This window comes from Plectropomus leopardus, chromosome 2, assembly GCF_026936395.1.
Source record: "Plectropomus leopardus strain MGB_pleo_1.0 chromosome 2, ASM2693639v1, whole genome shotgun sequence".
Taxonomy (NCBI): domain Eukaryota; kingdom Metazoa; phylum Chordata; class Actinopteri; order Perciformes; family Serranidae; genus Plectropomus; species Plectropomus leopardus.
Window position 1 is genome coordinate 27,928,284 of NC_142177.1, and position 26,335 is coordinate 27,954,618.

Sequence of the window (26,335 nt, forward strand, 5' to 3'; positions counted from 1 at the left end):
GCCAGCCATTTAAAAAATATATATAAAAAAAGTACTACTGTATGTCAAAAATGATTGGCTTACCACATAGTATTCTCCAGCCATCAGTTTAGTCACCCAATGATTTCTGTTGTCCATGGATTTAATAATTGTATTCCTGCTGGTGAAGACAGATCAGCATTATGGGAAAGTAGACTATAAAAAACTGATTTATTGTTAAGTTAACCATTTATTTGAAACAAATTTAAAAAAAAGAAATGCACAAAGCAAGATATACTTATAATTACTACCTTCTTAAAGGATTTATGATGTACTGTTGATTTATGAGTTCACTTTCCTCTGTGGTTGTAGTTTGTGGTGCTGAAGTGTTGGTTTACATTTTATGGTCAGTTGTTTCTGTTGTTTTGTCATCTGGCTGGACATAGAACAGACCTCGTTCAACTTGAAAAAAGGACAGACATCACTATTACTTTTTGTATTGATCATATAGTAACATGAGTCCAGCTTCTATAAATGTTGCAAGAGATGTCTAAGTATTTAATGTATATTGTCATTTAAATGCTCAATTGAAGTGAGAAAATAAGTGACACTTCATGCAGTTTGAGGATAAAGCAAATAAGCTTTGACAAAACTAGAGGCTGGTGTTGTTGTATTTATTTTAGATTTTTTTTTAATTTATTGAGTTAAGTAAGTAGAGTTATAACAGTATGTATGTTGTGCAGATTAAAAACATGTTTTTTTTCCCATCCATTGTCATGTGTTGGTGTGGTCCAAGCTCTGTATTTTATTAAGGCCATGGTTGCAGTTGCGGGAGTGCCCAGTGAAGTGGCTAAGCCGTGGCTCTCTTTCTACAGTGCAGAATGGGTAGGCATTAATCTGGCCCAGCTGGACAGAAGAAAATTAATGATCATTTACACTGACGACATAATCAGGCTTCACGCTGTCCTCCGATACTAAATTGCTTCTTTTGTTCCACAAGATCTCCGTCTTTCTTTCTCCATCTTTCTCTGTCAGTGTCTTTTTCTTTCTCTCTCGCTCTCAACTCGCTCTTTTTTTCTCCCAGGTCGTTCTCTGTTATTGGTCATTAAGTGCTACGTTTCCATGGAAACAGGAATTGGCAGGAATTGGCATGCTGTAAAAGCGTCCCTGTGATGTTCAATATGGAGAACTACCCCTCTTTCACTGAGAGCTTGTCCAGTTAAGTGTGTCGATGCAAACCCGTTAGGGCTGCAGAGACTGAACATTTTCGGAGGGAAAAAACAAGGATGGAGCTGACGCCGACTTCGTTCAGCACAGGGGGAGATATGAGGGGATGTTGAGGGCAAAGGCACCCACATGGCGTGCTGACGACGTCCCCCCCGTCTCTTATCGCTCAACCAGGGTTTGTGTAGCTGTTCCCTTAATGCCGTCACTTCTAAGAGCAGTGACCCTGTTGGCAGGTGACATGGGGGGCTGTCTGTGTGTAATTAGGCTGTGCTCGGTGTGTAATGACTTAGCATGGAGCCGCTCTCTATCAGGCCCAGCAGACAGCCACTGTTAGTGTCAGACGGTGGGGAGGAGGGAGGAAAGGGCTCGGCCATCACCAAGGGCGAGCCTATAGGACGTTCGGCAGCCTCATCTCTCAGAGGGGAGGTTAAATTGAGTTCCTGAGTCAGTGAAAATCCCCCTATCGCTTATCGAGAGGCAAGAGGGTTAAATATTCAGTCTGGGAGGTTTGAAATGTAATCTGCACTGTGAGTTTAAATTGTCTTTGGATTCCTCCCTCTCTGCTCTGTTCTGCCTGTGGTAAGACAGAGATAAGTGGGCCAGTACAAAATGGCTGTCATAGCGACTGTCACTCAGGTATGTGCCAGGCCTGCAGAGTCGGACATAAAACCCAACTCTCTGAGTGATATGTTACACTTGAATGCCGTGTTAAAAATTGTTATCTGATAAAAATTTGGGAGCTACTTCAAAGCCAACATCTAGGGACTGTGTGATTCTGCTTTATAAATGTGTTCGCTGCAAAAAATAACAACCATCGTCTTTTAAAAGTTAACTCATGTAAGATTCAGACATCCACCACATTTTTCTTAAAATTGGATATTACTTCAACGGATGAGATAATTGCATTTCCTTCAGGCAAAGCTATCTCTGTTTCTGCAGTTTCAATAAACAACTCCCTCTTTTGAAAAAAGAGAAATGCTAGATTCAGATATTTGTCATTGATGGTGAGTTTGGTAAACTGATTCCAAAGGTTCTCCTGGCCACATATTGAGATGTCCTTAAGCAAGACACTGAGTTCCAAATTGTTTCCAATACTTTAGTATTTTAGGTGAAAAACAATGCAAGTTGCTTTAGACAAAAACATCAGTGGTGGTTTAATGGTATACGGTGATATAAAAATGAACAGTTATCATACTGTATAAATTTGCTTCTGTGCAGAATGAGGAAAAAAAATGCGACTGAACGCAGAATCTCAGCTTTTTAATTTTTTTCTTATTTATTTATTTGATTTATTTATAAGGACAGCACACATTAATCACCATTTCTGTAAATGTGCCAGCGTTAGCCATCAGACTTATTTTCAACTGTAGTGGTGTTTTGAAACCTGTAAATTGATAAAATTTGCATAACAACGGCAGCAGGATAAAGACAGCAACAGCTACAACAAACAGGAACTCCCAAGACAGAACATAAGCCAGGCAAAGCAACAAAAAACAGCAGAACAACATTACAAAAACAATAGCGCAGCAACAACATGCAGCATTTTAGCACAAAATAGCCATGCAAGCAGCATGAAGCAATGACACACAAAACATAATATACAGACACGCAGAGCAGCAATAGCAACAAAAGCAACAAAAGCAACAAAAAACAGCAACAGATAGAAGCAGAGATAAAATACAAGAGTCATAATGTAGACTTTTATTTTGTTTTCAAAAGTAAGACTTTTAACACATACTCCCATTAATTATAATAAAGCATTTGTTCAAGAAAAAAAAAGTTTATATTCATTCCTTAAGGGTAACTGGGGAAACTGATACTAATAATACTAATAATACTAGTAAGAATTTTGTAACATTGCATATATACAGTGATATTTTGATGGTTGTCATAGTGTAAAAATCTCATACTGTTACAGCCCTACTCTTAATGCGATGAAAATCACTAGCCTGGGAACCAGACGAGTCTGTGAGCTCATATTTTGTTTGCTCTGGCAGATGCTTCTGGTTCCCCTCCTGTTCAAACAGATTTCCAGCTGACGTTGGCCTACATCAGGCAACCATTGATGTGATCTAAATCTGGTTTGATACAAAGACTTGCAGCACTTTCATTCTTTACGCAAAACATGTGGGGACGTCAATTTTAGCTTGTGTGCCCTCATGCTGGGGACACAATGGCGAGCACAGACTTAGCTCAGTAAAGAGGAGCGTCGTTGAGGGATTTTTGAAAAAAAAAAAAACAATCAGGGTGGCTGCATGTGATGTTGAACCTTCTACTGAAATACTGTTTTAAAGTTCACACTCACTCATCTCTGCAGGCTTTAGTCTGTTTAGTAGAGGTGGGAATCACCAGAATCCCAACGATACAATAATATCATGATCCTTAAGTCTTGAAACAATATTATTGTGATTTTAAACTTGTTCTTTGCTGAGTATTGCGATAACATAAATTGCTTTTCAATACTTTTTTAAACTAGAAATTACTAAAATTTTGTCAACTTCTGGGTGGCACGGTTGCGTTGTGGTTAGCACTGTTGCCTCACAGCAAGAAGGTCCCTGTTTCGATCCCGGGTTGTAATGGGATTCGGTCTGTGGACGGGGGCCCCTCTGTGCGGAGTTTGCATGTTCTCCCTGTGTTCGCGTGGGTTCTCTCCGGCGTCTCCTGCTTCCTCCCAAAGTCCAAAGACTTTGCAGCTCAGGTTCATTGGTGACTCTAAATTGCCCGTAGGTGTGACTGTGAGCGTGTACGGGTGTTTGTCTATATGTGTTGTCCCTGCGATAGTCTGGCGACCTGTCCAGGGTGTACCACGCCTTCCGGCCGATGACAGCTGGGGTTGGCTCCAGCCCTCCTGGACCCTTGCGAGGACAAGCGGTAACGGACAATGAATGAATTGTCAACATCTGTTTTATCTCATGATATAAAGTATACAGTCCGATTATCAAGCTTTAATCATTTTACAGCAGCAAAATGTATTTACTGGGGTATTAAAACAATTTATGCCATGATTGTAGTTAGCTACCAAAAGTTTAATTTATATTTGTAAAATTAATAATTTTTTAAATATAAAAATTACATCTGTTTATCGATGCAATATTACCCTGCAAAATATTGTGAATCTATGCTGTATCGATTTTTTTTCCTCATCCCCTACTGTCCACATTTGTCCGTTGCTCAGTGCTACGTCATGCTTGGGTGCTCTGATTGGTTGTTGGTCTATCCAGAGGCATTTTGGTCTATTGGCCATCATTATCTGCAGTGAGGGTCCAAGGACAGAGAGATGTCATATGTCATAAAGCTCTCTGAGGCAAATGGTGATATGTAATATTGGGCCTAATAAATAAAACTAAATTCATATTCAAAATCAAAAATGAACTGAGAGTTTTCAGTCTAATTCACATTTGCAAATTGGTCTGGTGATACCAGATTGAAAATAACACTGATTCTTGAAAAATCTCCAACAATTTAATTTGGAATGACGGGGATTTAGACGGGGATTTTTCCAGTGTTTAGCTGTTTTCAACAAAGTCTTGTATGTTTGAAGAATGAGCACTGTATTCCACTGCTGTGCATCCTAAGCACGCTATTTCCTCCCTTTTGAATTATGTAATAACACCTCATTGACCTCTGCTGCTCTAATACCTCGATGAAGTCGTTTCTCCAAATTATAGCTGATCCACACTTCGCTGTCTGGGGCTCGGCATGTTGCTTACCCTCAGCTCATTATACGTTTCATATTTACTGATGTTTTACAAGGGGGGAGTTTGGGAGGGAGATTTAAGATGACTTGTCTTATTTACAGAGTCTACAGGCTGCGAGAGAAGCAGGATTTTCTCAATATATAATATTCCACTCAGTGAAAACAGGAAGGCATAATAGTTTAGGGTTTAGATGTAGTTGCTAAACCTTGGCAGAGGTGGTTAGATGTGCGAAGCAGCAGTGTGGGACAGATTTAGCATCTGTGTAGAAGATGATGAGAGTATACGAGCTGCAGAGGAGGACAGACAGATGGCGTGAAAGAGCAGCGGTGCCTTTACTTTCTGGCACGCATGACCTAAGACCAACATTGTGAGTGTGAGCAGTGAGCTGCAAACCAAAAATAATGCAATTGGACATTGATTATTTAAAAACATAATGAACTGAAAACACTGTCTTAGCTTTGATATTATGAAGACACTGCATTTTACAAAATGCTTTCCAAACAGTTGGCGAGTTCTTCTTTGATTTCTTTTTTTATTCTGCACTCAATTTTAAGAATTAAGAGAGAGTACAGGATGAGAAAGTGTTAAGCTAGCCATTTGTATCAATAGACCGAAACAAGCCAAGCTCACAGTTAGGCTGATGGACAGGTGCCAGGCTTCATCAGTAACGTGGAAGTGGCGCAGTAATTAGTCAAATGAGGAGGAAGTGGAGGAGACGCTACAGAGAGAGAAACCCCCTGGGGCTCTGTCTCCTCAGCAGGAGGACCTCCACGGCCCACTTAGATACACACACACACACACAACACAACCATGCAAACACAAATTCACGCACATACAAAACATAATGTGCACAGTTTCACACATTAGAAGTCTTTCAGATACAGAAACAAGGAGCACACATGCCCCGAGAAATAATGTACACGCCCACAAACACTCACACACACATAGAGGCGCACTCATCACGTGTTATTTTGCTACTGCTGTGACTTAATGCGATGGGATGGGAGATGAAATTCGGATGATTGTATGTTTGATAAACAGCAGCCCCTGCCTGAGACATTACTGTGACAATATGCAGGCAGTTTTAGAGCCACATAAAGTATTGAAAAAGGGGGGAGGGGGGTGAGGAAGTCAAGAAAATAAGAGAAATAGTGGCGGGAAGAATTATAGGGAGGATATTTTTGCGGCTGTCTATTTGAGAAAACCTAGTGGAAGGGAAAAACAATTCCCTACCATCAGCAAGTTAATAAAAAGGCTGCAGTTTATCTCTGTCTAAAAGACAAATACCCTGACTGAGGATGGAAGGGAGGAGAGGAGCAGGGGAGAGGCTGCCCCACATTTCCCTCCGTCCTTCCTCGCTCCAACAAGTCAGTTACTATGAATCCTTCTGTCTGATCGTTGGCAACTGGCTGGCTGGTTTTCACCGAGCAAGTCCTGTTGAATCCTGCAATCACGTGCCACTTCTGCATGACCCTTTGGTTCTGCTGACAGGGCTAATTAATGAATATATACAAAACTGGGCAGTTAAAAGATCGCTGTGGGCTCCATCTGTCCAGCTGGTCTTGTTTGCCTGTTGGTTTGCGCCGTCTGTGGCTTGGCATTGTGAATATCCCCTCTCACACTGTCATATTGGCATGCTTTATCAGTGTAGAGGGCTTTTTATCTGCTCATTTGGAAGCAGAAATGGATCAATTATAATGAAAGACACGATTTTTAAGGTCAGTTTTTACTAAGGATCTTGATTGTCTCTTGGTCAGTTAAACTGAACCGCGATGATGAATCAGTTATGGCTCTTCGATTTGAATCTCCGAGCCGTGGCAATCACTAAAACTAGAATTACAAGCACTCTCAACAGCCTCTAGATCTTGTATAATGTGACACAAGGGAGCTCTGGATGAAGATGATAATCGCATCACTCAGGATGTTGGTAAGATGCAATGAAGCAGCGAAGACAGCAAGTTTAAATACACTGATTACATTTGAATGAGACTATACAGCACCTGCAGGTGAAAATGCTATTTCAGCGAGGAGATTAGACAAGGCTGAGTGTATGCAAAGTCCTGTCTCTGTGGGGTGTTTGTTCACATGTGTGTGTGTGGATGTGGTTGTATGCGCGTCAGTAATGTTTTTCTTTGTTCAGACCTGTTTGTATCACCAGTTGACAATCCCTCTGATAATGTTACAGAAGCCAACCCACTCTTACCCCCCCTTCCATGTCATCTTTCCGTTTCATTCTCTAATCTCAAACTCTCCCCAAGGGGTGTATGTAAATATTTAGCCCAGCCTTTGTTTCCCATGGTGAGTACCCAGATATGCAGCTAGTTCTGAGTTACTCGTGTTAGCGTTACCCTGTGTTGCCTCTGATACTGTTTTGGAAATCATGTCTTTTTCTTTTACATGTAATGTTATCTGGCTTTCTATAAGAATAAGGCCTAGTCCCAGTGCACCCCTTGCCCCTGCCACTTAACCCTTGCCCCTCTGATTTGCGCGTTCACATTTAGAGGCAGAGTGTCCCCATTCTTGCTGGGATGGTGGGGTACAGGGAGGTTTAATTGCTACATGTACCTCTAAATGGAGGTTTTTGGAGGCACCCTCTAAACCAAGTGTTATGAGAAATCATTAGCAAGATGGCTGTACCAAAGACTGTATAAATCATGGATGTAGCTACAGTGGTGTCACCCATTTGTTTGTGGACTGCAGTTTTGAAGCCTCTAGTTTGGCATTTTGGCCTTCGCTGTCTTGGTTTTTTGGAGCCAGAAGTGACCTTATTTGGACAAAACGTTGGGGTTGTGGAGGAGCGAGGGGTGGATCTGATTCATAGTGACGCTTCGCAGACAGCGAGTCACAGTCTGGAACCAAAATGAGACGTGCTGAAACTTCTGTTTGGACTTTGGATGGTCTGAGCACATCCGAAAGAAAGGGTGCGCTTGATTTACAAAATAAAAGACAAAACAGGAGCAACATTGTTAGACTCATCATGCTGCAAATAATCTTTTTAACTTAAATCTTGTTTTGAAAATTGAGGGAAGCCAAAATCATGATCGAAATTTAAATTTAGATTAATTGTACAGCCCTAATTTTTGGTAACATCGGTTTTAATGGCTCGAGTTTAAACAGGACAGAACAGCTGATGTTAGCCTAGCTCTGATAGCATCCAGGACCAGAGTTGTGGTAGTCAGGAAATACTACACAGTGGTGGACAGTCATGAACAGTGCTTTTTAATTCAAAAACTAAGTTAGTAAACAAGTTAGCCAGACATGAGATCGATTTTATGTTAGAGAACATGAACACACTGTTTAATCCATTCCCCACACATCCAAAGACTAAAAAGGATGCCATCTACTTAAACCACTTGTAATGCAGAGTCCCATGCTTCAGGCATGTGCAGATATCCAAAGCTTGACAGACTTGCTTTCTTACGGTTGCTAGCTGTGGTTGAACAATTGAGCGGCCAATGTGCTGTTGCATTCATTGAATAGAAATCCAGCGATTCAAAGGAAATCTTGTAAAAGCAAAATGCAAATCAGGCGTTAAAATTCTTGTTTTTGGCTGCTATAAAAGCACACATCACATAGATATCACTCAGTGGACTGTATTTTTTTTTTTTTCTGTTGGCATGATGCAGTGCCAAGCCCTGGTAGACAGTCAGAGGGAGTCTACTCCATCAAAGCAGGTGGCAGATTAGCTGTATACATGTTGTTCATTGCTGACACACTCGATCTGTCTCTTTTCTACTCTGTCTCATTGGGACAGAAAACCTCCCTGAGACACTAGCTTCACAATAGCAGTCAATGTTTCTGCTTTTTCTGTCTGACTGGACTCTTCTGGAGGCTCCCAGTCCTATTGAACTATGAGAGGCTTCTGGTGTGTTGTGTCTTATCGAGCTCCTCTGAGGGGCTGCTGCTCCCTATGTGCTCTCTCTTATTGAACTCTTCCTGGGGCCCGCTGAAGCTGGGTCTGCTAGGCAGAGCCCACTAATATTCCTTAATGATGTGGCATCTGTCTCTGTCAACCTCCGCGCTGCAGCAGCCAGACGCGGCCTATTGTGGCTGACTTCACAGGGAGATAAGCAGTCCTCTCTCTTAGACACAGACGAAGGGACAATAACATCAACACTACCAAAGAACATCAGTACTACCAGCAAACATGGCGAAAAAAGTCAGCAAATAAGTCTTTATACAAAGTGGCAGAAGCAGACAGAAATCTTTTTCATTAGTTTTCATTTTCACTGTTTTGACTTTCTTTTGCATGCGATGATGACAAGACGAATATTTGAAAAATTCAAGGTTTGTGCGATAACACGAGCCAACATTGAAATTTTATGCAGCACCAACAGGTTTTTGTTGTTTTTTTTTCAATGCTTCTGGGTTTGGGGAGTTCGGGGATTGACATTGGACTCGTGTGAGTCTCATGAGCCAGCTGAATCTGCATACCACTTTTTAACAGTAATTTTCTGGAGTCTCGCCACCCTCTGTCTTCCCATCTGTGTGTTTACAGTGACACTCAGAGCTTGGCACTCTGGAAGCAGTCATCATGTCTAATGATGAGACTGTGAGTACGTGTGACATGTATGAGCTGTGCAGAGGGCGTGAGTTTGTGTATGTGTGCATTTGCATGTCTCATTGTGTGTATGTGTGTGTTTGTGTGTGTGATTTTTTGTGTGTGCTTGACTGTCCTGACTGCCAGATAAAGCATATTGGTGGCGATTGGCATAGTTACTTCTGTTGTATCCTGTGTGAGCGTTAGCAGCAGAAGGTTCTATTGGCCGTCAGTGGCACTCTGCAGAGCCACCTCTCCTCTTTTCCTGTGAGAATGACAGGCCTACACAGAAAGCTGTCCAGGCGTCACAGCCTCGAGCCAACAGCATAACTGATTAACACTGCTAATTTGCTCCGCAGCCTTTCCAATCCAGGAATTATCATTCCTCTTTACAAAAAGGATGGGCACCACAAAACAGTCGCATCCATATTTTGTTTTCTGTTGTGACTAGTTTATCTCTCTCTCTCTCTCTCTCTCTCTCTCTCTCTCTCTCTCTCTCTCTATATATATATATATATATATATATATATATATATATATATATATATATATATATATACACAGTATATGTATGTACAGCTTTGTCTTGCTTGACTGTTTGACTTTCTGTTGTTGTATTGCCGTCTAATATATACTGTATATATAGTGAAATGCTGTTTTAAACTGACATGTCTGTATAGTGTAAATAGGACCTAACAGTGCCCATAATCCTTTATTGGAAAATACATCAATCATCACTATGCTTTGAAGTAAATAAATGAGCACATTGGTGAGTATTTGTTTCCTTTAGAATAGCTTGTTTGCTCCATTGTGTGGTCGTACTCTGTGAAGGCAGTACTGTGTTCAGTGGTGGAGGGCAACATATGTATTTAAATTCGCAGTGTGTAGGATTTAGTAGCATCTGGCAATGAGGATTGCTGTCTGCAAGCAGCTGAAACTTCTCCCATGTGCCAAGTATGAACTACCGGTTAGGATTTCTGCATTGTCCAAGAGATTTTTAGTGGCTGCCAAAATGTTTGAAAAGGTCCCTTTCTCTCCAAAACAAACAGTGCAGGTAAATAAAACTGGTAAAAACACTGAATAAAGCAGTTTCGCATTATAAATCAGTGTTTCACTGATACTGTCTTGCTCAATGCAGAAAAGCTGCAAGCCCATCACCTGCTAATGCGCGTTTACCTTTTTTAGCTGATAACTTTAGATCCAGATGTTCAGGAGGTTTTATCTGGAGCCAAACTATCTGCAGACGTTTCTCCTGCTTCAAAACAAACGGACGAGGTGATAGTTTTTTACTATGTTTGTTTATATTTATTCTTTATTAAGAATACAGAGAACATGTACAAAGCATTAAAACACCAAAAAACCTAGGGCAAAATGGCTTCTTCACACTGAAATCAATATTTAGTGTGTGAAAGTAGTGTGAAATATGTTATCATACAACCATAACAAAAAAAACATAACAAAAGGTAGCTCAAACAGTCATTATTAAGCTTTGGACATGTCTTGAATGCAACCAGGTGTAAATGCAGCAGAAGGATAGTATTGTAGAATCTCATATTGTTTGCCCAAGAGAGTTCAGGACATGCAAAGTGGAAAAAGAGGCCACACTAAATACTTGAAACTTCAGCCTGTTGAAGTTGTTTTATCCTGAAATATTTGTGTTTTTAATACTGAATACATATTTCCCGTATGTTCTGGTTGTATTTTAGTCAAGAGACTACTGAGAAATAAATATATATGATCAGTATAACCTCACTAAAATAACAAAGTGTAAGGTGGCCTAAGACTTTTGCACAGAACTGTAGTTGGCTAGTAGGTTTGCTGTACTGTACACAGACTGTTGCTGTTTATTTTTTTCTTTTACAAGTACCTACAAGTGGTTTGCCTCAGCTCAAACACTGCATGTGATTATCAGCAAAGTTTGCTGCTGCAGTGCTCTGTCTTTCTCCCACAGCAGCCCCATTACCTGTGAGTGAGTCAAGCTCCAAAGCCCTCAAATATAATTTCAGGCAGGCTGATGTGCTTATGGCCCTTCAGCTATGATGGTCACTCATCTCCAACCTCTAGCTAAAGGGGATTTAAAGCTCCTCAGGCCTATCGTGGCCGGCATTACCATGTGTTGGCGATCTGCACCCAGCGTTCCTCCAACCTGAATGCTCATTGGCCGGCTGCTGCTTTCCAGGCTGGAGGTCTGTCTGGTTGACAGCACAGCTCGATCTCCTCCCAGAATGGACAGGGACCTCATCTGCCTGTTACAGGAGCTTGTAACGGCCAACCTGTCAGAGAGATGAGAACCCTATAGTGCTATCCATCTTTATTTGTCTCTTTGAATTTTTTATTAGTCCATGTAGAGTGATAAAAAAAAAAAGAATCAAACGGGCTTTCCTGAGACAAAATCCACAGTGCTAACATACAAAGTGGCAGTGAAACTGATACCAGAGCTGTTTTATGTGGCAGTACACAATATACAATAGACATAGGTCACTGGAGATGGGGACAGACTGTGTAGGTGGATACAGTACACTGCTGTCGTGCCCATTTACACTAAGGGAGCATGTGCCAGCTCAGGTACATGATGCTGATCTGTCATCTGCTAGACTTCTGTACATTTATCAGCGGGGAATGAGGTACTTGAAAGCCATACTTGAGTAAAAGTACAGACATCTTACCAGAAAATGATTTTGGTCAAAGTCACCTATTAGAATACTTGAACAAAAGTATTGAAGTATCTGATGTTTACTGTACTTAAGTATCAAAAATATTTTTATGATGTTGAATATACAGTATAGAAAGTAAAAGTACAAGTAAACGCTGTTAGTAAAAAAAGAAGTGGTCTGAATTTTTAGTTTATTTCTTCACAGTACACACAACCTTAAAATGAAGTGTACATTACACTTGATGGAAAACTAAGTCTTTTTTTTTTTTTTTTTTTACAGCTTAAAGGATTTAAAAAGCAACATCCATTTTTTCCTTCTCCTTCTTTAATTTGTCCATCTGTTCCCCCCTCAATTCCTCCCTTTCTGCCTTCTTTTCCTGTTTGTATTAAGTAACTAAAATGCTTAGAGGGAATGTAGTGGAGTAAAATATACATTTCATTTAGGAAATGCAGTGGAGTAAAAGTGAAAGTTGACAGAAATAAAAACTGCAGTTAAGTACAGATTCTCCCAAAAATACTTAAGTACAGTTAATAAGTATTATTATGTTGTTAAATGACATCACTGAAATTTGGCGATGGACAAAATTACCACATTAAGTATCAAAACTTGAAATTTAGATCAGTTTGTTTCAATATTTTGTAAACTATTTAAAATCAAAATATTTGAGCAAAGTTTTTCTGTTTGTTCAACCTCTGTGGCTGAAAAATGAAGGCAACGCTGAAGTGCCAAAAACAGCACTTCCTGAAATGGTCACTTGAGGCTGGCTCCAAAACGGAGTCAATCCCCACAGACCCCCATGTTGAAATGCCCAACTTTACAGCAGAAATAAACACGGTTACAGCCTGGTACAAAAGACGGTTTTGGTCTCTAAAGCAAATTCAAACATTCAGGACATCTTTACAGGGGTGAATTTTTATATAACCCTCCCATTTACATTTTATCAAGGCTTAAAGTTACACATATTTAAAGGAGCCCACTGATTCAGTCAGATCTACCAAATTATTGCCAAATTTAGTCTGGCTCCAAAAAACCAAGGCTTCAAACACTGAGTTCACAAAACAATTTGCGAGGTCAGTATCTACAACCATTTTTTTAGTCTATGGATTTAGCATATGATTATCTTGATTATATCATGAATCGCATTTATTTTGTCCAGATAATCTTGACATGAAATTTTCATATCGCTCTGTGCCTAGAATGCAAACATGTCAATGGGGGAATAAGCTGAAATTGGTAGTATTTGTATTCCTTTAGCTACTATTAAAACTGTATAAATCAGTTTTAATTTTGGCTCTGCTTTTATTTAAGACCTGGGTGCTGATGTGCATTTACTAAGTGAGTGAGTGTGTTGCAGCAGCTTATTTACATACATTTTGGACCACGGTGACAGTGGTTGACTCAGTTTGTCAATGGTGTGCTGGCTCTATGCTTTGAGGAGGTAATTAAGCAGTGCATTTTCCAATGAGGCTGAGCAATGAGACTGCACAATTATACAGTACACGAGAATCATTTAAAATCCCTAAATATAGAGGGAAAATGCAGGACAGTTGCATTAGAAAGTTTTTTTTTCTTGAAGAATACTCCCTCAGCTCCTTTTTTTCCCCTCAAAGGTTCACAAAAACAAACCCCTTACTGTGTGTTATAACAAATGAAAAATATTTTGGATTCCCACATGAAGCTATATGAGTCTTATTGATCTCTGTTTTTTGTGTTTTGTTTCGGAGCTGAAAGTAGAGAAGGCTCTGCCTGTAATGTCCCGGAGACAGTCATGAATCTTCCGGAGAGAGGCAGACCCAGAGAGCACTACCACACATTAAGGGAATGAATATTGATTTAAAAACAAATTTGACATGGTTTTTAAATCGACTTGAAAAATGCATTGCTTAAAAGAGTCAGGGGCTTGTAGTTTGTCAATGGAGCGGAGCAAACTTCGCTCTTGTTTTATGGTTTAATAAGATTCCATTAATGGCTTCTTCCACCTTGAGAAAAAGCCCTCCGAAATGGCGTGTGCCGATGTGTGTGTCACTGTGTGAGTCTGCAAATGTGGGTATTTTTATGTGTGTAAATGCTCATGTGATTATTGGTGCCAGGTCTTAGGACTGCCTTAGTCAGACAGGAGGGGTGATAACTAATTCCTCTGTGTGTGTGTGTGTGTGTGTGTGTGTGTGTGTGTGTGTGTGTGTGTGTGTGTGTGTGTGTGTGTTTGTGTGTGTGTGTGTGTGTCTGTGTGTGTGTGCATGTGAGAGTGAGTGTGTGCGTGCGTGCGTGCATGGACTGTTGAATTACAGACTAATGACTTTCAGGATGAGTAGGTGAATAAACAAAACTAAAAGAATTGAACCACCTGTTTCACTGATCAGAACATATTTTAAAAGATGTTTTTTTTGTCTCATCATGATGGAGTATGCAGATTTCACCTTCAGATTTCACTTTGAGAAGTAGTTTAAAGTGTTGTTTGAAATTCAGCAGGATCTCTTATCCCTCAGAGGGCAGCCAAAATAAGACACCAGGCAATCTCGTCAGAGTGCTCGGCTGGCATGGTCTGAGAGCTTCTGGGGCCAGGTTTGCCTGCTCAGTGGGCCAGTGGAGGGAAACTGCCTCTGGCTGCCTGCCCAGCCTTCAGCTCGACAGAGACAGATCGTATGGACGCCAGTGTTTTCTTTTCCTAATTGCTGCACATCAACACATCAATCCCACAGACATAATATTTCATACCAGACAGAGCGAGAGATCCTTATTTTGGCAACTATATTTGGTTTATAAGCATTCAGTCATTTCAATCATATTTAATCTAACTGATGTGGGTGCTTTAGTGTGGGGCAACTGAATCACAGACATCTCGGTCAGACATTGAAATGCCACAGTAGGCGAGTTTAATTGATTCGCAAACTTGCTCACATGATACAGCAGGGTTCCCACATTGTAGAATAACTGGAAAAGTCATGGAAATTTTCACTTTAAAGGCCTGGAAAAGTTATGGAATCAGTGACGTTCTTGACAGTTTTGGAGACATTGTGGAAATTTGTTGTGTGTAATGAAATTAATTGTAACAGTTCGGGATGGGTACTGAAACCAGGTACTAAACAGGCCCGGGGCTGAATTGTTAAAGACGGTTGCTCTAATAAGCTCTGATGTTAATGATTCTGCTGTATGCATTGGAGAAATTCAGAAAATATATTTTCTGTAAATTTTTATTTTGTTTATTTAGGTTACATAAACATTATATTTTAAAGATTTCATCTCATTAAGTCTTTTGCATGTAAAGGCAAAAACAAGAGCAATCTTTCAAAACAATATTAAAAGGCATCACATACACGTGGCACAATATAGTGTTTACGACCACCTCGGTCGTAGTTTATCTATGTTACAATTTATATATGTTACATTCAATAATAGTGATTTGTTCAGTACAAAACAATGCTATTGCTACATGCTAATTTATATACGTTTTTTTTCATACATAGAAAATAAAGCAGTGTTAATTCTGTTCTTTTTTTTGTTTCACTTAAAAAAACCTCAAGAAGAACCAATATAAGTACCACGCAATATTGTTTATAATAGTGGTATAGTTCAAACATCAACATTTTGTCCATGGAAATGTGTGTGTCTGATACAAACAGTGACTGATCAGTTGGTTCTGTTTACATTAAGCAGGGGTCCTGCAGGAGACCAGCAGGCTGCAGGGCTCCACACTGACACCAGATTGTTTCTTAAAATGTACAGGCCACATTCAGCCTTTTTTTTTTTTTTTTTGGGGGGGGTTGTTTTGTTTTGTTTTGTTTTTACCTCCATCATTTCCTTTTTTCCGTGCATAATAATTACTTGCACTTTGTTGTCAAAATGTGTGGTCTGTGTCTCATTCAGTGACGGGAAATCAAAGATAAGTACAGGGTGTCCCCAGCTTAACTGGTTGTTGAAGAAATCACTGTGTCACAGATAATTTTTTCTTTTCTTGTAATTACGCTCACGCTAGAGCAATAAAAACAACAATTAATGGTCAAGCTTTGGTTTATCTCACTTCAAACTCTGCCCTCATTTGGCAGTGATGATCTTTGTAACTGGATAAACATCACACTTGAGTACATCTTTGTCAGTTGATCAAATGCAAATCAATTGGTGACATTATGCAGGGACAAACAAAACTAAACTCTGCCAATATCCCCAACACTCAGCAACTTGCTCCAAAACAATGTAGATAGATGAAAAGCACTTCAGGTAAGGGTCAAAGTATGCTTATTTGATTTTGGGATGAACTGTTCCTTTAAGATTGTTAAATTTGATAGGAAAAAGAGGAAAAAAGAACTGTCTTTTCATGCCATGGTTGACCATTTTACCTTTTTTTTTTGGAAGATGGGTGACAGCCTTCCTCGCACACTGTCATTTTATCAGTTCTCTCTGTGCAATTTCTCATTACAAAGCTACTTTATGTGTGTGGCATGCCGCAAGGCTCCGTATGCATCATCAGTAAGCGTGATATTAGATTTCAGTGCCATGCAGATGACACACAGTTTTACATTCGTGTTTTGCCAGGTAATGTTGGACTCGACTGCATCATTAAATATGTCTGTGACTATAATCTACTGTATGGTTGGCACGCTGTGACACTAAGGTCGAAAGAAACTTTGGAGAATTAATTAAAGGAGATACATTTCTTTTAATGCTCACAAATTTGAACTTCACATAAGGAACATAACAACAAACATTTGACGACCTGAAAAATGTTCGAAAGGTCAGTATGTTTGATTGTCAGAAGTACGCCGAAAATCAAAAACACTCATCTCCAGAATCAAAGCTCCAATCTCAGGCCTCATTGAGAAAACAACAGGAACCTGAACTCCAAAACTGAGAACCGTGGTGTTCAGAATGTGTCATTTCATCTTTTTTAACTGTATAGTCAGTGCTGGTACCTGCAGCACCAGTATATGCTGCTTCAGTCATATTTTCTGTGTGTCTGTTCACCTCTCAGTGTTTAACCCTTTCATACTTGGATGGACATGGCATTCAGGCACCTTTTACAATTATTTAAAGCTTTGAAATGGGATTTCTGTCAAAAACATGGAGAAAAAAAAGGCAATAAGCAACTTGGTAGGATATATATATATTTATTTATTTTTAAACAAATGTTAGGTAATTTTCTTGTTACTTTTTACAAATTTCATCTTCGCATGTTTTTGTAAGAAGTCAATCCAATTTGCTCAGGTCTCAAAGGGTAAAATATGAAAATACATTTCACAATATTGAAAAATAGAAAACTTTGATGCTGACGTCCTCAGGGGGTGTTAATTAGGAGTTCAAGATACCTCAAAACCCTCCTTATTGTGCAAACTAATTAGCTACACCTTAAACAAGTATAAGTTCTTGAGTTGATGCTCTCTGCTTTTTGCTACTCAGACTTTTAAACTAAAGCTTAGAATGCACCTTTTTTTCTTGATTTCACCGATTTTCAATTGTAGCTATTCTCTGTGAAGTGCATTGCATTATATCATCATGCGTGGAGGGCTTAAAGTGTGTAATTACTTGAGTAAATGACTGATTGAAGAAGTGAGATTATAGTACCTCAAACTAAGGGCAATTAACGAGACACACACAACCTGAGTAAATGCAGCATTTAAGCCTCACATGTAAGATTAAAAAAGAGCCTAATTGCTTTAAAAATATTCAACAATAACAGGCTTTTCCTAGGTTTTCCTCAGAAGATCTATACAAAATGGTTTTATGGTGTGAAAGTGGGTCTTGCGGTGTCTTAGGGCAGCAGGATAAGTGGTAATCCCTCGGGTGGTGCTCTGTTGTAGACTACAGATCCTATAGAGCTCGGGCCGCTGAGTCAGCCTTCACAATTCTTCCAGGGGGAGCAGACTAATCTCCCAAGTACCTTCCTCTGTCAGCGGTCCAAGCATCTGTCGTTCTGCCTCTGGACGCCCCTACTTTACATTTCTAACATCCCAGTCCCTCGTGGCATCCTAAACCCTTTTCTCGTACTTGTTTTTTGCAAAGTCTGTGTCTGTTTAATGGGTCTCATCTGATTTCATCCCGGTAACTCCCCAGTAGGAGCGCTTGATATATTGCTGTTTCTAAGGGAAAATGCTATAATTCCCACTTGCACTCTAACTAAAGGGATTATGGTCCTTCATAGGTTGCAAATATTCTCTGGCCTGTTTGGTGTGGGACAGCCTTCAGTAATCTGTTGGATTAAATCACAGATGTGTTGTCATGAAGCTGTAAATAAGGCTGCTTGTGGTCGTTCCAAAGGAGTTAAGATCGTGGAGATACAAGGTGTTCACCCAGCAGTGAGGATCTGCTGGAGTTTGCGTTTATTTAATTTGATCCTGACTGCCAGACTGCAGCTGGCTAGCTAAGTGCTTTGCCATTAGGGCTCTGTTCTGTGTTTAATTCTGCTACAGTGCTGAGGCTTATGGGTATAACGCCAGGCTGCGTACTGCCTGCTCTACAGTAAATGTTTACCATCTTGTGTGCTACCTTGAGAATAATCAAGCAGCTCCTCAGTGGTCTTTGTAATTAAAGTAATGGCTCCGGTAATCTGACCTTTAATTCCCTGTGTTCTCCATCTGCAGATTTATAATGAGAAGAAGAGCCAGTTTGAAATCAAGAGAAACAACCCCAAGGACTTGGTGGACAGAGTGGCGCGGGACATCTCCAAGCTGCTCAACAGTAAGAGGAAAGCCCTGGAGGTAAGAGGATGATGCATCTGTGTACAAACATACAATATAAGATATAATAAAAACACAACACACAAAACAATATGTCATTAAAGCAACAACAAGGAGTATTTGACTGGCTATAAAACAGTCTCGGTGTCATTAGGGGTGCAGGATAGCGGATGTTTTTTGCCTATATCCAGTATGCTGATATAAAAAAAATAATTTGGCAGATAACCAATATCAATCTCAATATATCCACATTTATCTTCACCTAATTTTAGAGATCAACAAGTCTCTCTTATCATTATGACCCAACAGCAGATGGAAACATAAAATCCAATGCTTTTCAGTGCAAGTAATATTCATTTATTGTGCAAAATAAGAGAGATACTGTAACTTAGGGACAAAAACAAAAGAATCGGTGTGTGATAACAGCAGAAGTCAGCATGTTTGCAGATTCTGACATTTTATTTTTAAGCCAATACCTGCTGATACCGATGATGTGCCGATATTATCTAGGGCTGAACGAGACTCAGAATTATTCCAGTTGAATTGGATTTAGCTGTTCAATATGAACATTCAGTTTGTTTTGTTTTTCATATAAGGTTGAAAGTCTGAATAGGCTCTGCTGGACTTTCGGTTTGACAGCGGCATTCATGCTTGAAAATAATAATGGTAACGGACATTCAAGATTGCTAGTCTGATCTTCTGCACACTCTGAATATGCCATCATCTCATAGTTTTTAATTTTCCAGCCCTCCTGTTTTCTCTTTACTTCGTACATGTTAGTTTACACTGGAACAGAGTGAATTTCTTTTCCATGGGGACACGGGGACACACATTTGGGTGATGAAGAGAGATCAAGTTTTTTCTTCCTGTATAAAGCATTGTAATTCCTCTCTATTGTTGGAATACAATTTTAAGATGATTGTATTTTGTCAAAGGCAAAAATAGAGATGGTTATCTTATTCTTTTTTTTTTTTTTTTTTAACCCAGCTCTAGTTTTGAGTTTTTTTTTTCTTTGTTTGATATCAGAGGCAAGTATGCTGAGGGATAGTTTGTGTATTGCATGAGAAGAGGGGTTATTTCAGAGGTTATCATTTCAATGTCCTATATTTTGAGGTATAATTATTACTACCGTTCTGCTCAGACAGCCCTGTGATTAGTTAAAAATTTGTTTCGCTCTCACAGTGGGGAACCTCTAACCCCTCAGAGGAGAAGAGAGGAGAGGATACAGAGGCAGGAAAGCTGAGTGACAAGGAGGGAAATGAGAAAAGTATACACAATCAATTTTTAATTTTTAAAAGCCAGAGATAAAGAAAAGGAGTGTTGGCGCTCATCCTGAACGTTCGGATTCTAAAATCAAAATGTTGTCCCCTGTTTAATACTCTGTGCCACAGTTTTTGTTCAAATTATCTTCACATTTAAAATTACAGGAAATGTTGAGAGCATATAATTCTCAAATTACCTGATTAGAATTTGTATTTATTGCTATTTAAAGATGAATTTGTTCTTTTTCCTCCCCATAATGGCGGCGAGGCACTCCTTTTAATCAGTTTGGTGATTCTCATCATCTCCGCCCACATATACACACATAGCTGCACACACATCCACACACACGGATTCCTTGTAATCACTGTGATGATCATCGTTATCGGATTTTGCATGAGCTCCCTACACACACATACACACATACACTGAAATAGCTGAAGCTGTCATGTGTTTTTAAGACACACCTTTCCGATGTTATCCCGCATTTAGATATGCATATTGTCCTTTTGACACAGCAGATACAAACACAAAACTTCCAGTGTGGTGCGATGTACGAGCTTAAACTGGTTGGATTTTATGCAGTTGAACCAACATTTGTGATTAGGACATCTTCTGGCAAATTTAAAGGTAGAGTACATCACCCAACCTGGGCATCGCAGCGCTAAATCTAACTTGTATTGTATTAATAATTAGCGGAATGACAAGGTGATTAACATGATATGTCTGAAAAGCCGTGAGCTGAGCACCGGCAACCTGAAGAAGATTAAATTTCAAAAGCAGGTGGGAGCAGGGCATGTTGCGTTTGTTTACGAGAAAGTTAATGTGTTTTTTGGGTGACAAGATGAGACATGGCAGAGTTTCTCTCAAGAAATCTAAAACTGCTCCAACATGGCAACACTTTGGATTAAAATCCAACAAAAGAGGTTTCCGATGCTTTGTTTCTATTTATTCCTGTCTCTAGCGTTGAAAGCACGGCAATGGACGAGCAAGTGCTGATTCATGAAGTTGAAGTTGAGAAATGTATCAACACAATATTTCTTCATTTTACCATAAAAAAAACTAAATAAGGTGGAGGCTCACTGGAGGGAGATCACCAGGGTGCTAGATGTTTCTGTTTAGTGACAATTGCTAATAACAACCTATTGCACTTGTTGTTGGCTTTATTGTTTGTCATCTCCAGTAAAGTTACAGTATAAACCTGTTTTCTGATTAAAAAATGACAAGGAAGATAGCAATAACTCATGTATCTTTTAAGTCCTCAGGTCTCTGGTTTGATCTCAAGCCCACATGATTTGTTTAAACGAATTAACAGAAGTGCATATTTAATGAATTTAGTGTGGACGTTGCACTGTGATAGTCGGATGCGCGTTGGCTGTTAGGAGACGGCTGCTGAGTCAAGTTAGACACCTAGTGGTAAATTTTGGTAAACTGATCCGGTCCGGTGTTTGGCTCATGGATTTTGTAAATAATGGAAGTAGCATCTATGATTTTATCCATTGGTTTGTGGACTGCTGAAATGAAGCCTTGAGTTCGGCATTTCGGCTGACGCCATTTTGGTTTTTAGGAGACAGAAGTGACCATATTTAGGACAAGAGGTTGAAGCTGTGGAGGAGCAAGGAGTAAATCTGACTCATAGACTGTAGCGACGCATTGCAGATACCCTGTCACTCAAGCAGCCTCACCCCTAAATATGCTTAACTTGGGGCCTTAATGAATAGTAAACGGGTGAGTTTCATAGAAATTCAACACCCATACAGTTGTTGTCATAAGTGTTGAAATTAGCAATAGAGACCAAAGCTGTTTTTTGTCCCAGGCTGTAAACAACATGTTTATTTCTGCTTTAAGCATTTTAACACAGAGGTCTTTGGAGATTTACCATAAACTTCACACAAAAGCCTAGTCCCAATAAAATGCCCAGTCCCTTTTACCAGCTGGGTGTGGCTGCACATAAAGGCCTGTCTCAGTTAGAAGCCTGGTCTTTTTATACATGTTCTATGGATGTATAAAATCGTGCTGTTGGCTACCTGCTGGAGATATTGTTAGTTAGCTGCTGATATTGCACATATGGATGCCGGTATATTTGTTAAAACTTTTGTCAATATGGATATACTACACACATCATTAGCTTGGTAAGATTCTCAACAATTCAGTTATTCAGTTTATTTTACTGAAACCATGAGCACCAAAGAAGACTTTAATACCAGCATAGTTAACAAGAGAAAAAAGAGACTTAAATAAACAATTTGGTTGTATTTCCCATTATGCTGAGCTTTGTGTGAAAGGAAATAAAAGCCTTTATGGACACCTGTCCCAAGTATAAGCCTGCTGAGTTCAGTGATTTAAGCAAATAATAGCCCAGACTATTAATTGAAGTTTTACAGTACTTTGTTTTTGAGCCAGCCTCAAGTTGCCATTTAAGGAACTGCAGTTTTTGGCGCTTCCACATTGGCTTCATTTTTCAGCTGCTGAGGCTGCTGCTTTGTTTGCTCAATATCAAACCACTTTGAAATTTTTTACACTGGCTGGACACTAGTAGTTTCATCAGCGTATGCTGAGTACCTGGGAGGTATGATTTGAATTTCATCCACATGGCACTTTATTTAAGCGCTGTCCACTTTCTTTTCCTCTGTTTCTGCCCAGATATGGTCACTCAAGGTGAAGGCATTGACAGTTTTTAACACAGTTGAAGCCTTATAAAGGCGCAGACGTGAATAAGAGCATGAGGTCTTGCAGGATGGGCCCCATTCATTCAAAGGAGAAGAAGTCTCTGAAAGGCACGGTTAATTCTACAGTTTGGAGCCTAAAAGGGAAGAAGGCGTTACTGTACGTCTCCTGTGGTCATGTGTAGGATTGAAATTTGGAATGGCACTGACCCTCCACCCCAGGTTTTTTTGGAAGAGGGAAAGGCAGTACTATACCCTTGCATTCACCCTCTCCACTTCCATGAACACACACACCCACACACACACACACACACACACACACACACAACCCTAACCTCCACGGGCCACACTGTCACCTCACATCCTGTCTGGGAGATTCACTCAGGAGGGAGGAAATGAGGTGAAAAAAGAGAAGGGCTGGAATGAGAATGTCTCCCTGGGGCGTGGAAAAATCAAGAAAATGATGTTCAGAAATTCATAGATTTAAAAATGAGCAGCAAGCAGGAGGGAAGGAGAGAGGGAGCGGGCGGGTAGTTTGAGGGAGAGAAAGAGTTTTGGGGAAAAAAAATCAAAAGAAGAAAGCATAGAGGAGTGGAAAAGAGAGTCGGATGATAAAATTGCAAAACGGGAACGAGCAGTGCAACGAAATAGGGTGTCATTATGTCATTATAGAATACAAACCTTAAGAAAAAGTACCCAACAAGTTAATATGTTTCATTTAGGCAGGTTAGGATTAATCGCCCCCCCCCCGACTAAAACTAAAAATTCAAGACCGTTGGCAAATAAATTCGTGTGGACTTATTATTCATACGGGGAGAAAAGTGAAAGCCATGTCTTAATGCAGTCTGTAGATAAGAAGGTCTCAAACTCCGCTCAGCATAGTATTGACAGCATTTTATATTCCAGCCTGTTTCTACCCCCTGTAATGGTTATTTAGTCCCAAATATTCCTGACACACATTTTTAAAAAAGAGGAAATGTGTGTATATGTGTATGCACAGACGTGTGTGTGTGTGTGTGTGTGTGTGTGTGTGTGCGTGTGCACGCAAGAAGAAATTATTCTTCTGCACCCTATTTAAATACTGCTTGGGGTGATTTTGTTGTAATTCATGTTTATATTACTAATGAGAAAATACACATTGACTCTAAATACTTAGTTACTGATATAAAGTGGGGGGGAAGCATTTCTTAGCGCTCCGGATTTAGTTGCGTTAGCCTTAATTCCTAAATTAGCAGCACATTTTAATCATTTAAATGCTCTGCTTCTTTGGAAAGGAGTGGGAAAAAAAGTAGGTGAGTGTTTATTTGTTTACCTGCCTGGGCTCACGCTATAGCTGGGGTTATTACTGCAATGAACGAGTAGCAGTTTGTGGCACACAGCAGTCGGAAGAGACGGCTTAATTAACAGTGTCTTTTTGTTTCCTGCATTTCAGCTATAATATCCATATTTGGCATAACTAATAGAGAGATGTGTACTTGCTTTCACCCAACAAATATCTAAATGTCTATTAAATATAATTCTAAATGCAATGTACGTAATGTTTCCCTCAAACATAAAAATGGAAGCTGCATAAGCTGACTTACTTTTCGTCAAAAGCCTCTATGTTTATTCGCTTCCTTCCCTTGTCTTAATCTCCTCCACTCCATGTCCCTGTCTGCTCTCTCTTTCTTGCCTCCGGCTCTAGCCGTCTTCTCAAACAATGATCTGATTCTCAGGTCGGTGCCAAAATTAAAATGTAACACAAACCCTGGTATGCTGACAGGCTTCCATGTTGCTGCTGGACACTTTATATAAATCTTTTTGTTTTCTGATGCAGGTTGAAATATGATTCAGAAAAAGCTTCTTCTGGTGTTTAAAATTGTATCCTATTTCTGTGGCCCTGCGAGTTGCAGCTGACACCTGGACTCATTTTGTTATTTGGAGGATGAGGATGAGCTGACTTTGCAGCCAGTCAGGTTTGAAATTCGGAAGTTCGTGTGTATATCAAGTTTTCTGCGTGTTGATGTTTGCTGTTTTGGGCAACTTCTATCTTACCTGTCCTTTGTTTGAGGCACATTTGAGCAGGAAATAAAGTAATCGCTGCATCATACCTTTGTGAAACTTTCTTTTAGTGGACATTTTGGTCACACTTTATTTTACGGATCCATCATTTTTGATTAATAGGTGTTTCAGACCGGAGGGACTTTTTCATAGCTCTAATAAACCTTCCTTTTATTGTGTTTGCACTGCAAGACCTAGGAGTGATCATAGTTAGATTGCTGTTTTGTGTGACTTTTTACCTATTTCAGAGTAGGTACTCTCATAGCACAAGATGAACCTTGAGTTACCCAAGTGTACACTTATTGGTCAAACACACACAATGCAGCTTCAGCAACCACCATTTTTAAAAACCTGTTAGCCATGTAAACAACAGACAGCACAAAACACAAACAGCTCTTAACAAAAAATGTAAGAAAGCAGGCAAATGGACCAACAATGAATTCCAGACTTTACTGAGCATATATACGATGGTGGAAATCTAACACATATTTGATTCTTCGATGTGAAAGTGGCTTGCCTTTACCAACTGCTGGCCAGTTTACAGTACGTCACCTCAGGGTTCCTATTTAGGGTATAAATGCAAACAGAAATTTCCTGAAAATAGCCTATATTGTTAAATTCTGGTTACAGGAAAAATACTTCCAATGCAATGTTCAGTGGGTAGATTTGTAATCAATTCATTTCATTTGAGTCCTTGAGTAAAGACAAAAAAAATTCTTGAAAAGCATTAAAGATAAGTTTTTAACACATATGGACAATGAAGTTGAATTCATATTGACTAATTCAGACTAACTACATTTTTCTCTTGGAAAATACTACTATTACTATACTATGCTAATACTAATCCAAACATAAGTAGGTATCACTTCCTGCCACATTTTTAAATAATTTAATGATTCACACTAGGATATACTGTATATTTTTTGCAGCTCCATTATCATATTAGTCAAGCAGTTACATCATACTGTTCTTGTAGCAAGAGTTGCATAAGTGTTTGTGTACATGCGAACATCACATGCAACAGTGTGCATGTGCCTCTTTGTCCTGTCACTGTGTCCTCCTTTATGTATGTGTTATCAGAGCAACAGGCTCACACCTGAGCGATGATACAAGAGTGTCTGTCTGACAGGCCTTTTAACCCAGAGCAGCCAGAGAGAACACAGCCCTCTATGTAACCTGTCATGTGTATAAAGCCAAACAGGTGTGATAGACCTCCCAGACTGATCTGAGCCCTCATCCCTTCCTGTGCTCCGCTTTGTGATGCTCCATATGATCGCCACAGAGGCCTGAGATCAGTTGGGCCCCTCAGAACCATCTGAGGCTGCACAGCATCCTGTGCGCTGTCAGTCAAAGCCAGGCAGAGTCGAGCTGTCAGTCAGGCCGCTGCTGGGATTTTCCCGCCTCGGGGAGGGAAGATGAGGCCAGGAGCTGCAGACAGAGATCATGTTACATTCCCATCAGCTGCTGCACAGCAAAACTTCCATTGTCAGAGCTCTTAAGTTATGATTTCACAGAAGGAACTGGTGGAATAGAGAGGGGACTAAGGTTGGTCTAATCCAATTACACAGATCTCAATACTATTCCAATACCACTTAAAGGCTGAAGGATGGCTGCCTCTGGGCTG

At 39.9% G+C, this 26,335-nt stretch overlaps 1 protein-coding gene across 5 annotated transcripts in view; it reads left to right on the forward strand.

Moving 5' to 3' along the window:
* cacna2d2a (calcium voltage-gated channel auxiliary subunit alpha2delta 2a) overlaps positions 1-26,335 on the forward strand; it is a 192,004-nt gene that overhangs the window by 30,491 nt on the left and 135,178 nt on the right. For all 5 annotated transcript variants that reach the window (XM_088089802.1, XM_088089818.1, XM_088089811.1 and 2 more), the window contains exon 3: positions 18,650-18,766. In XM_088089802.1, the coding sequence (XP_087945928.1) occupies positions 18,650-18,766 (117 nt within the window). The remainder of the gene's footprint in view (positions 1-18,649; positions 18,767-26,335) is intronic.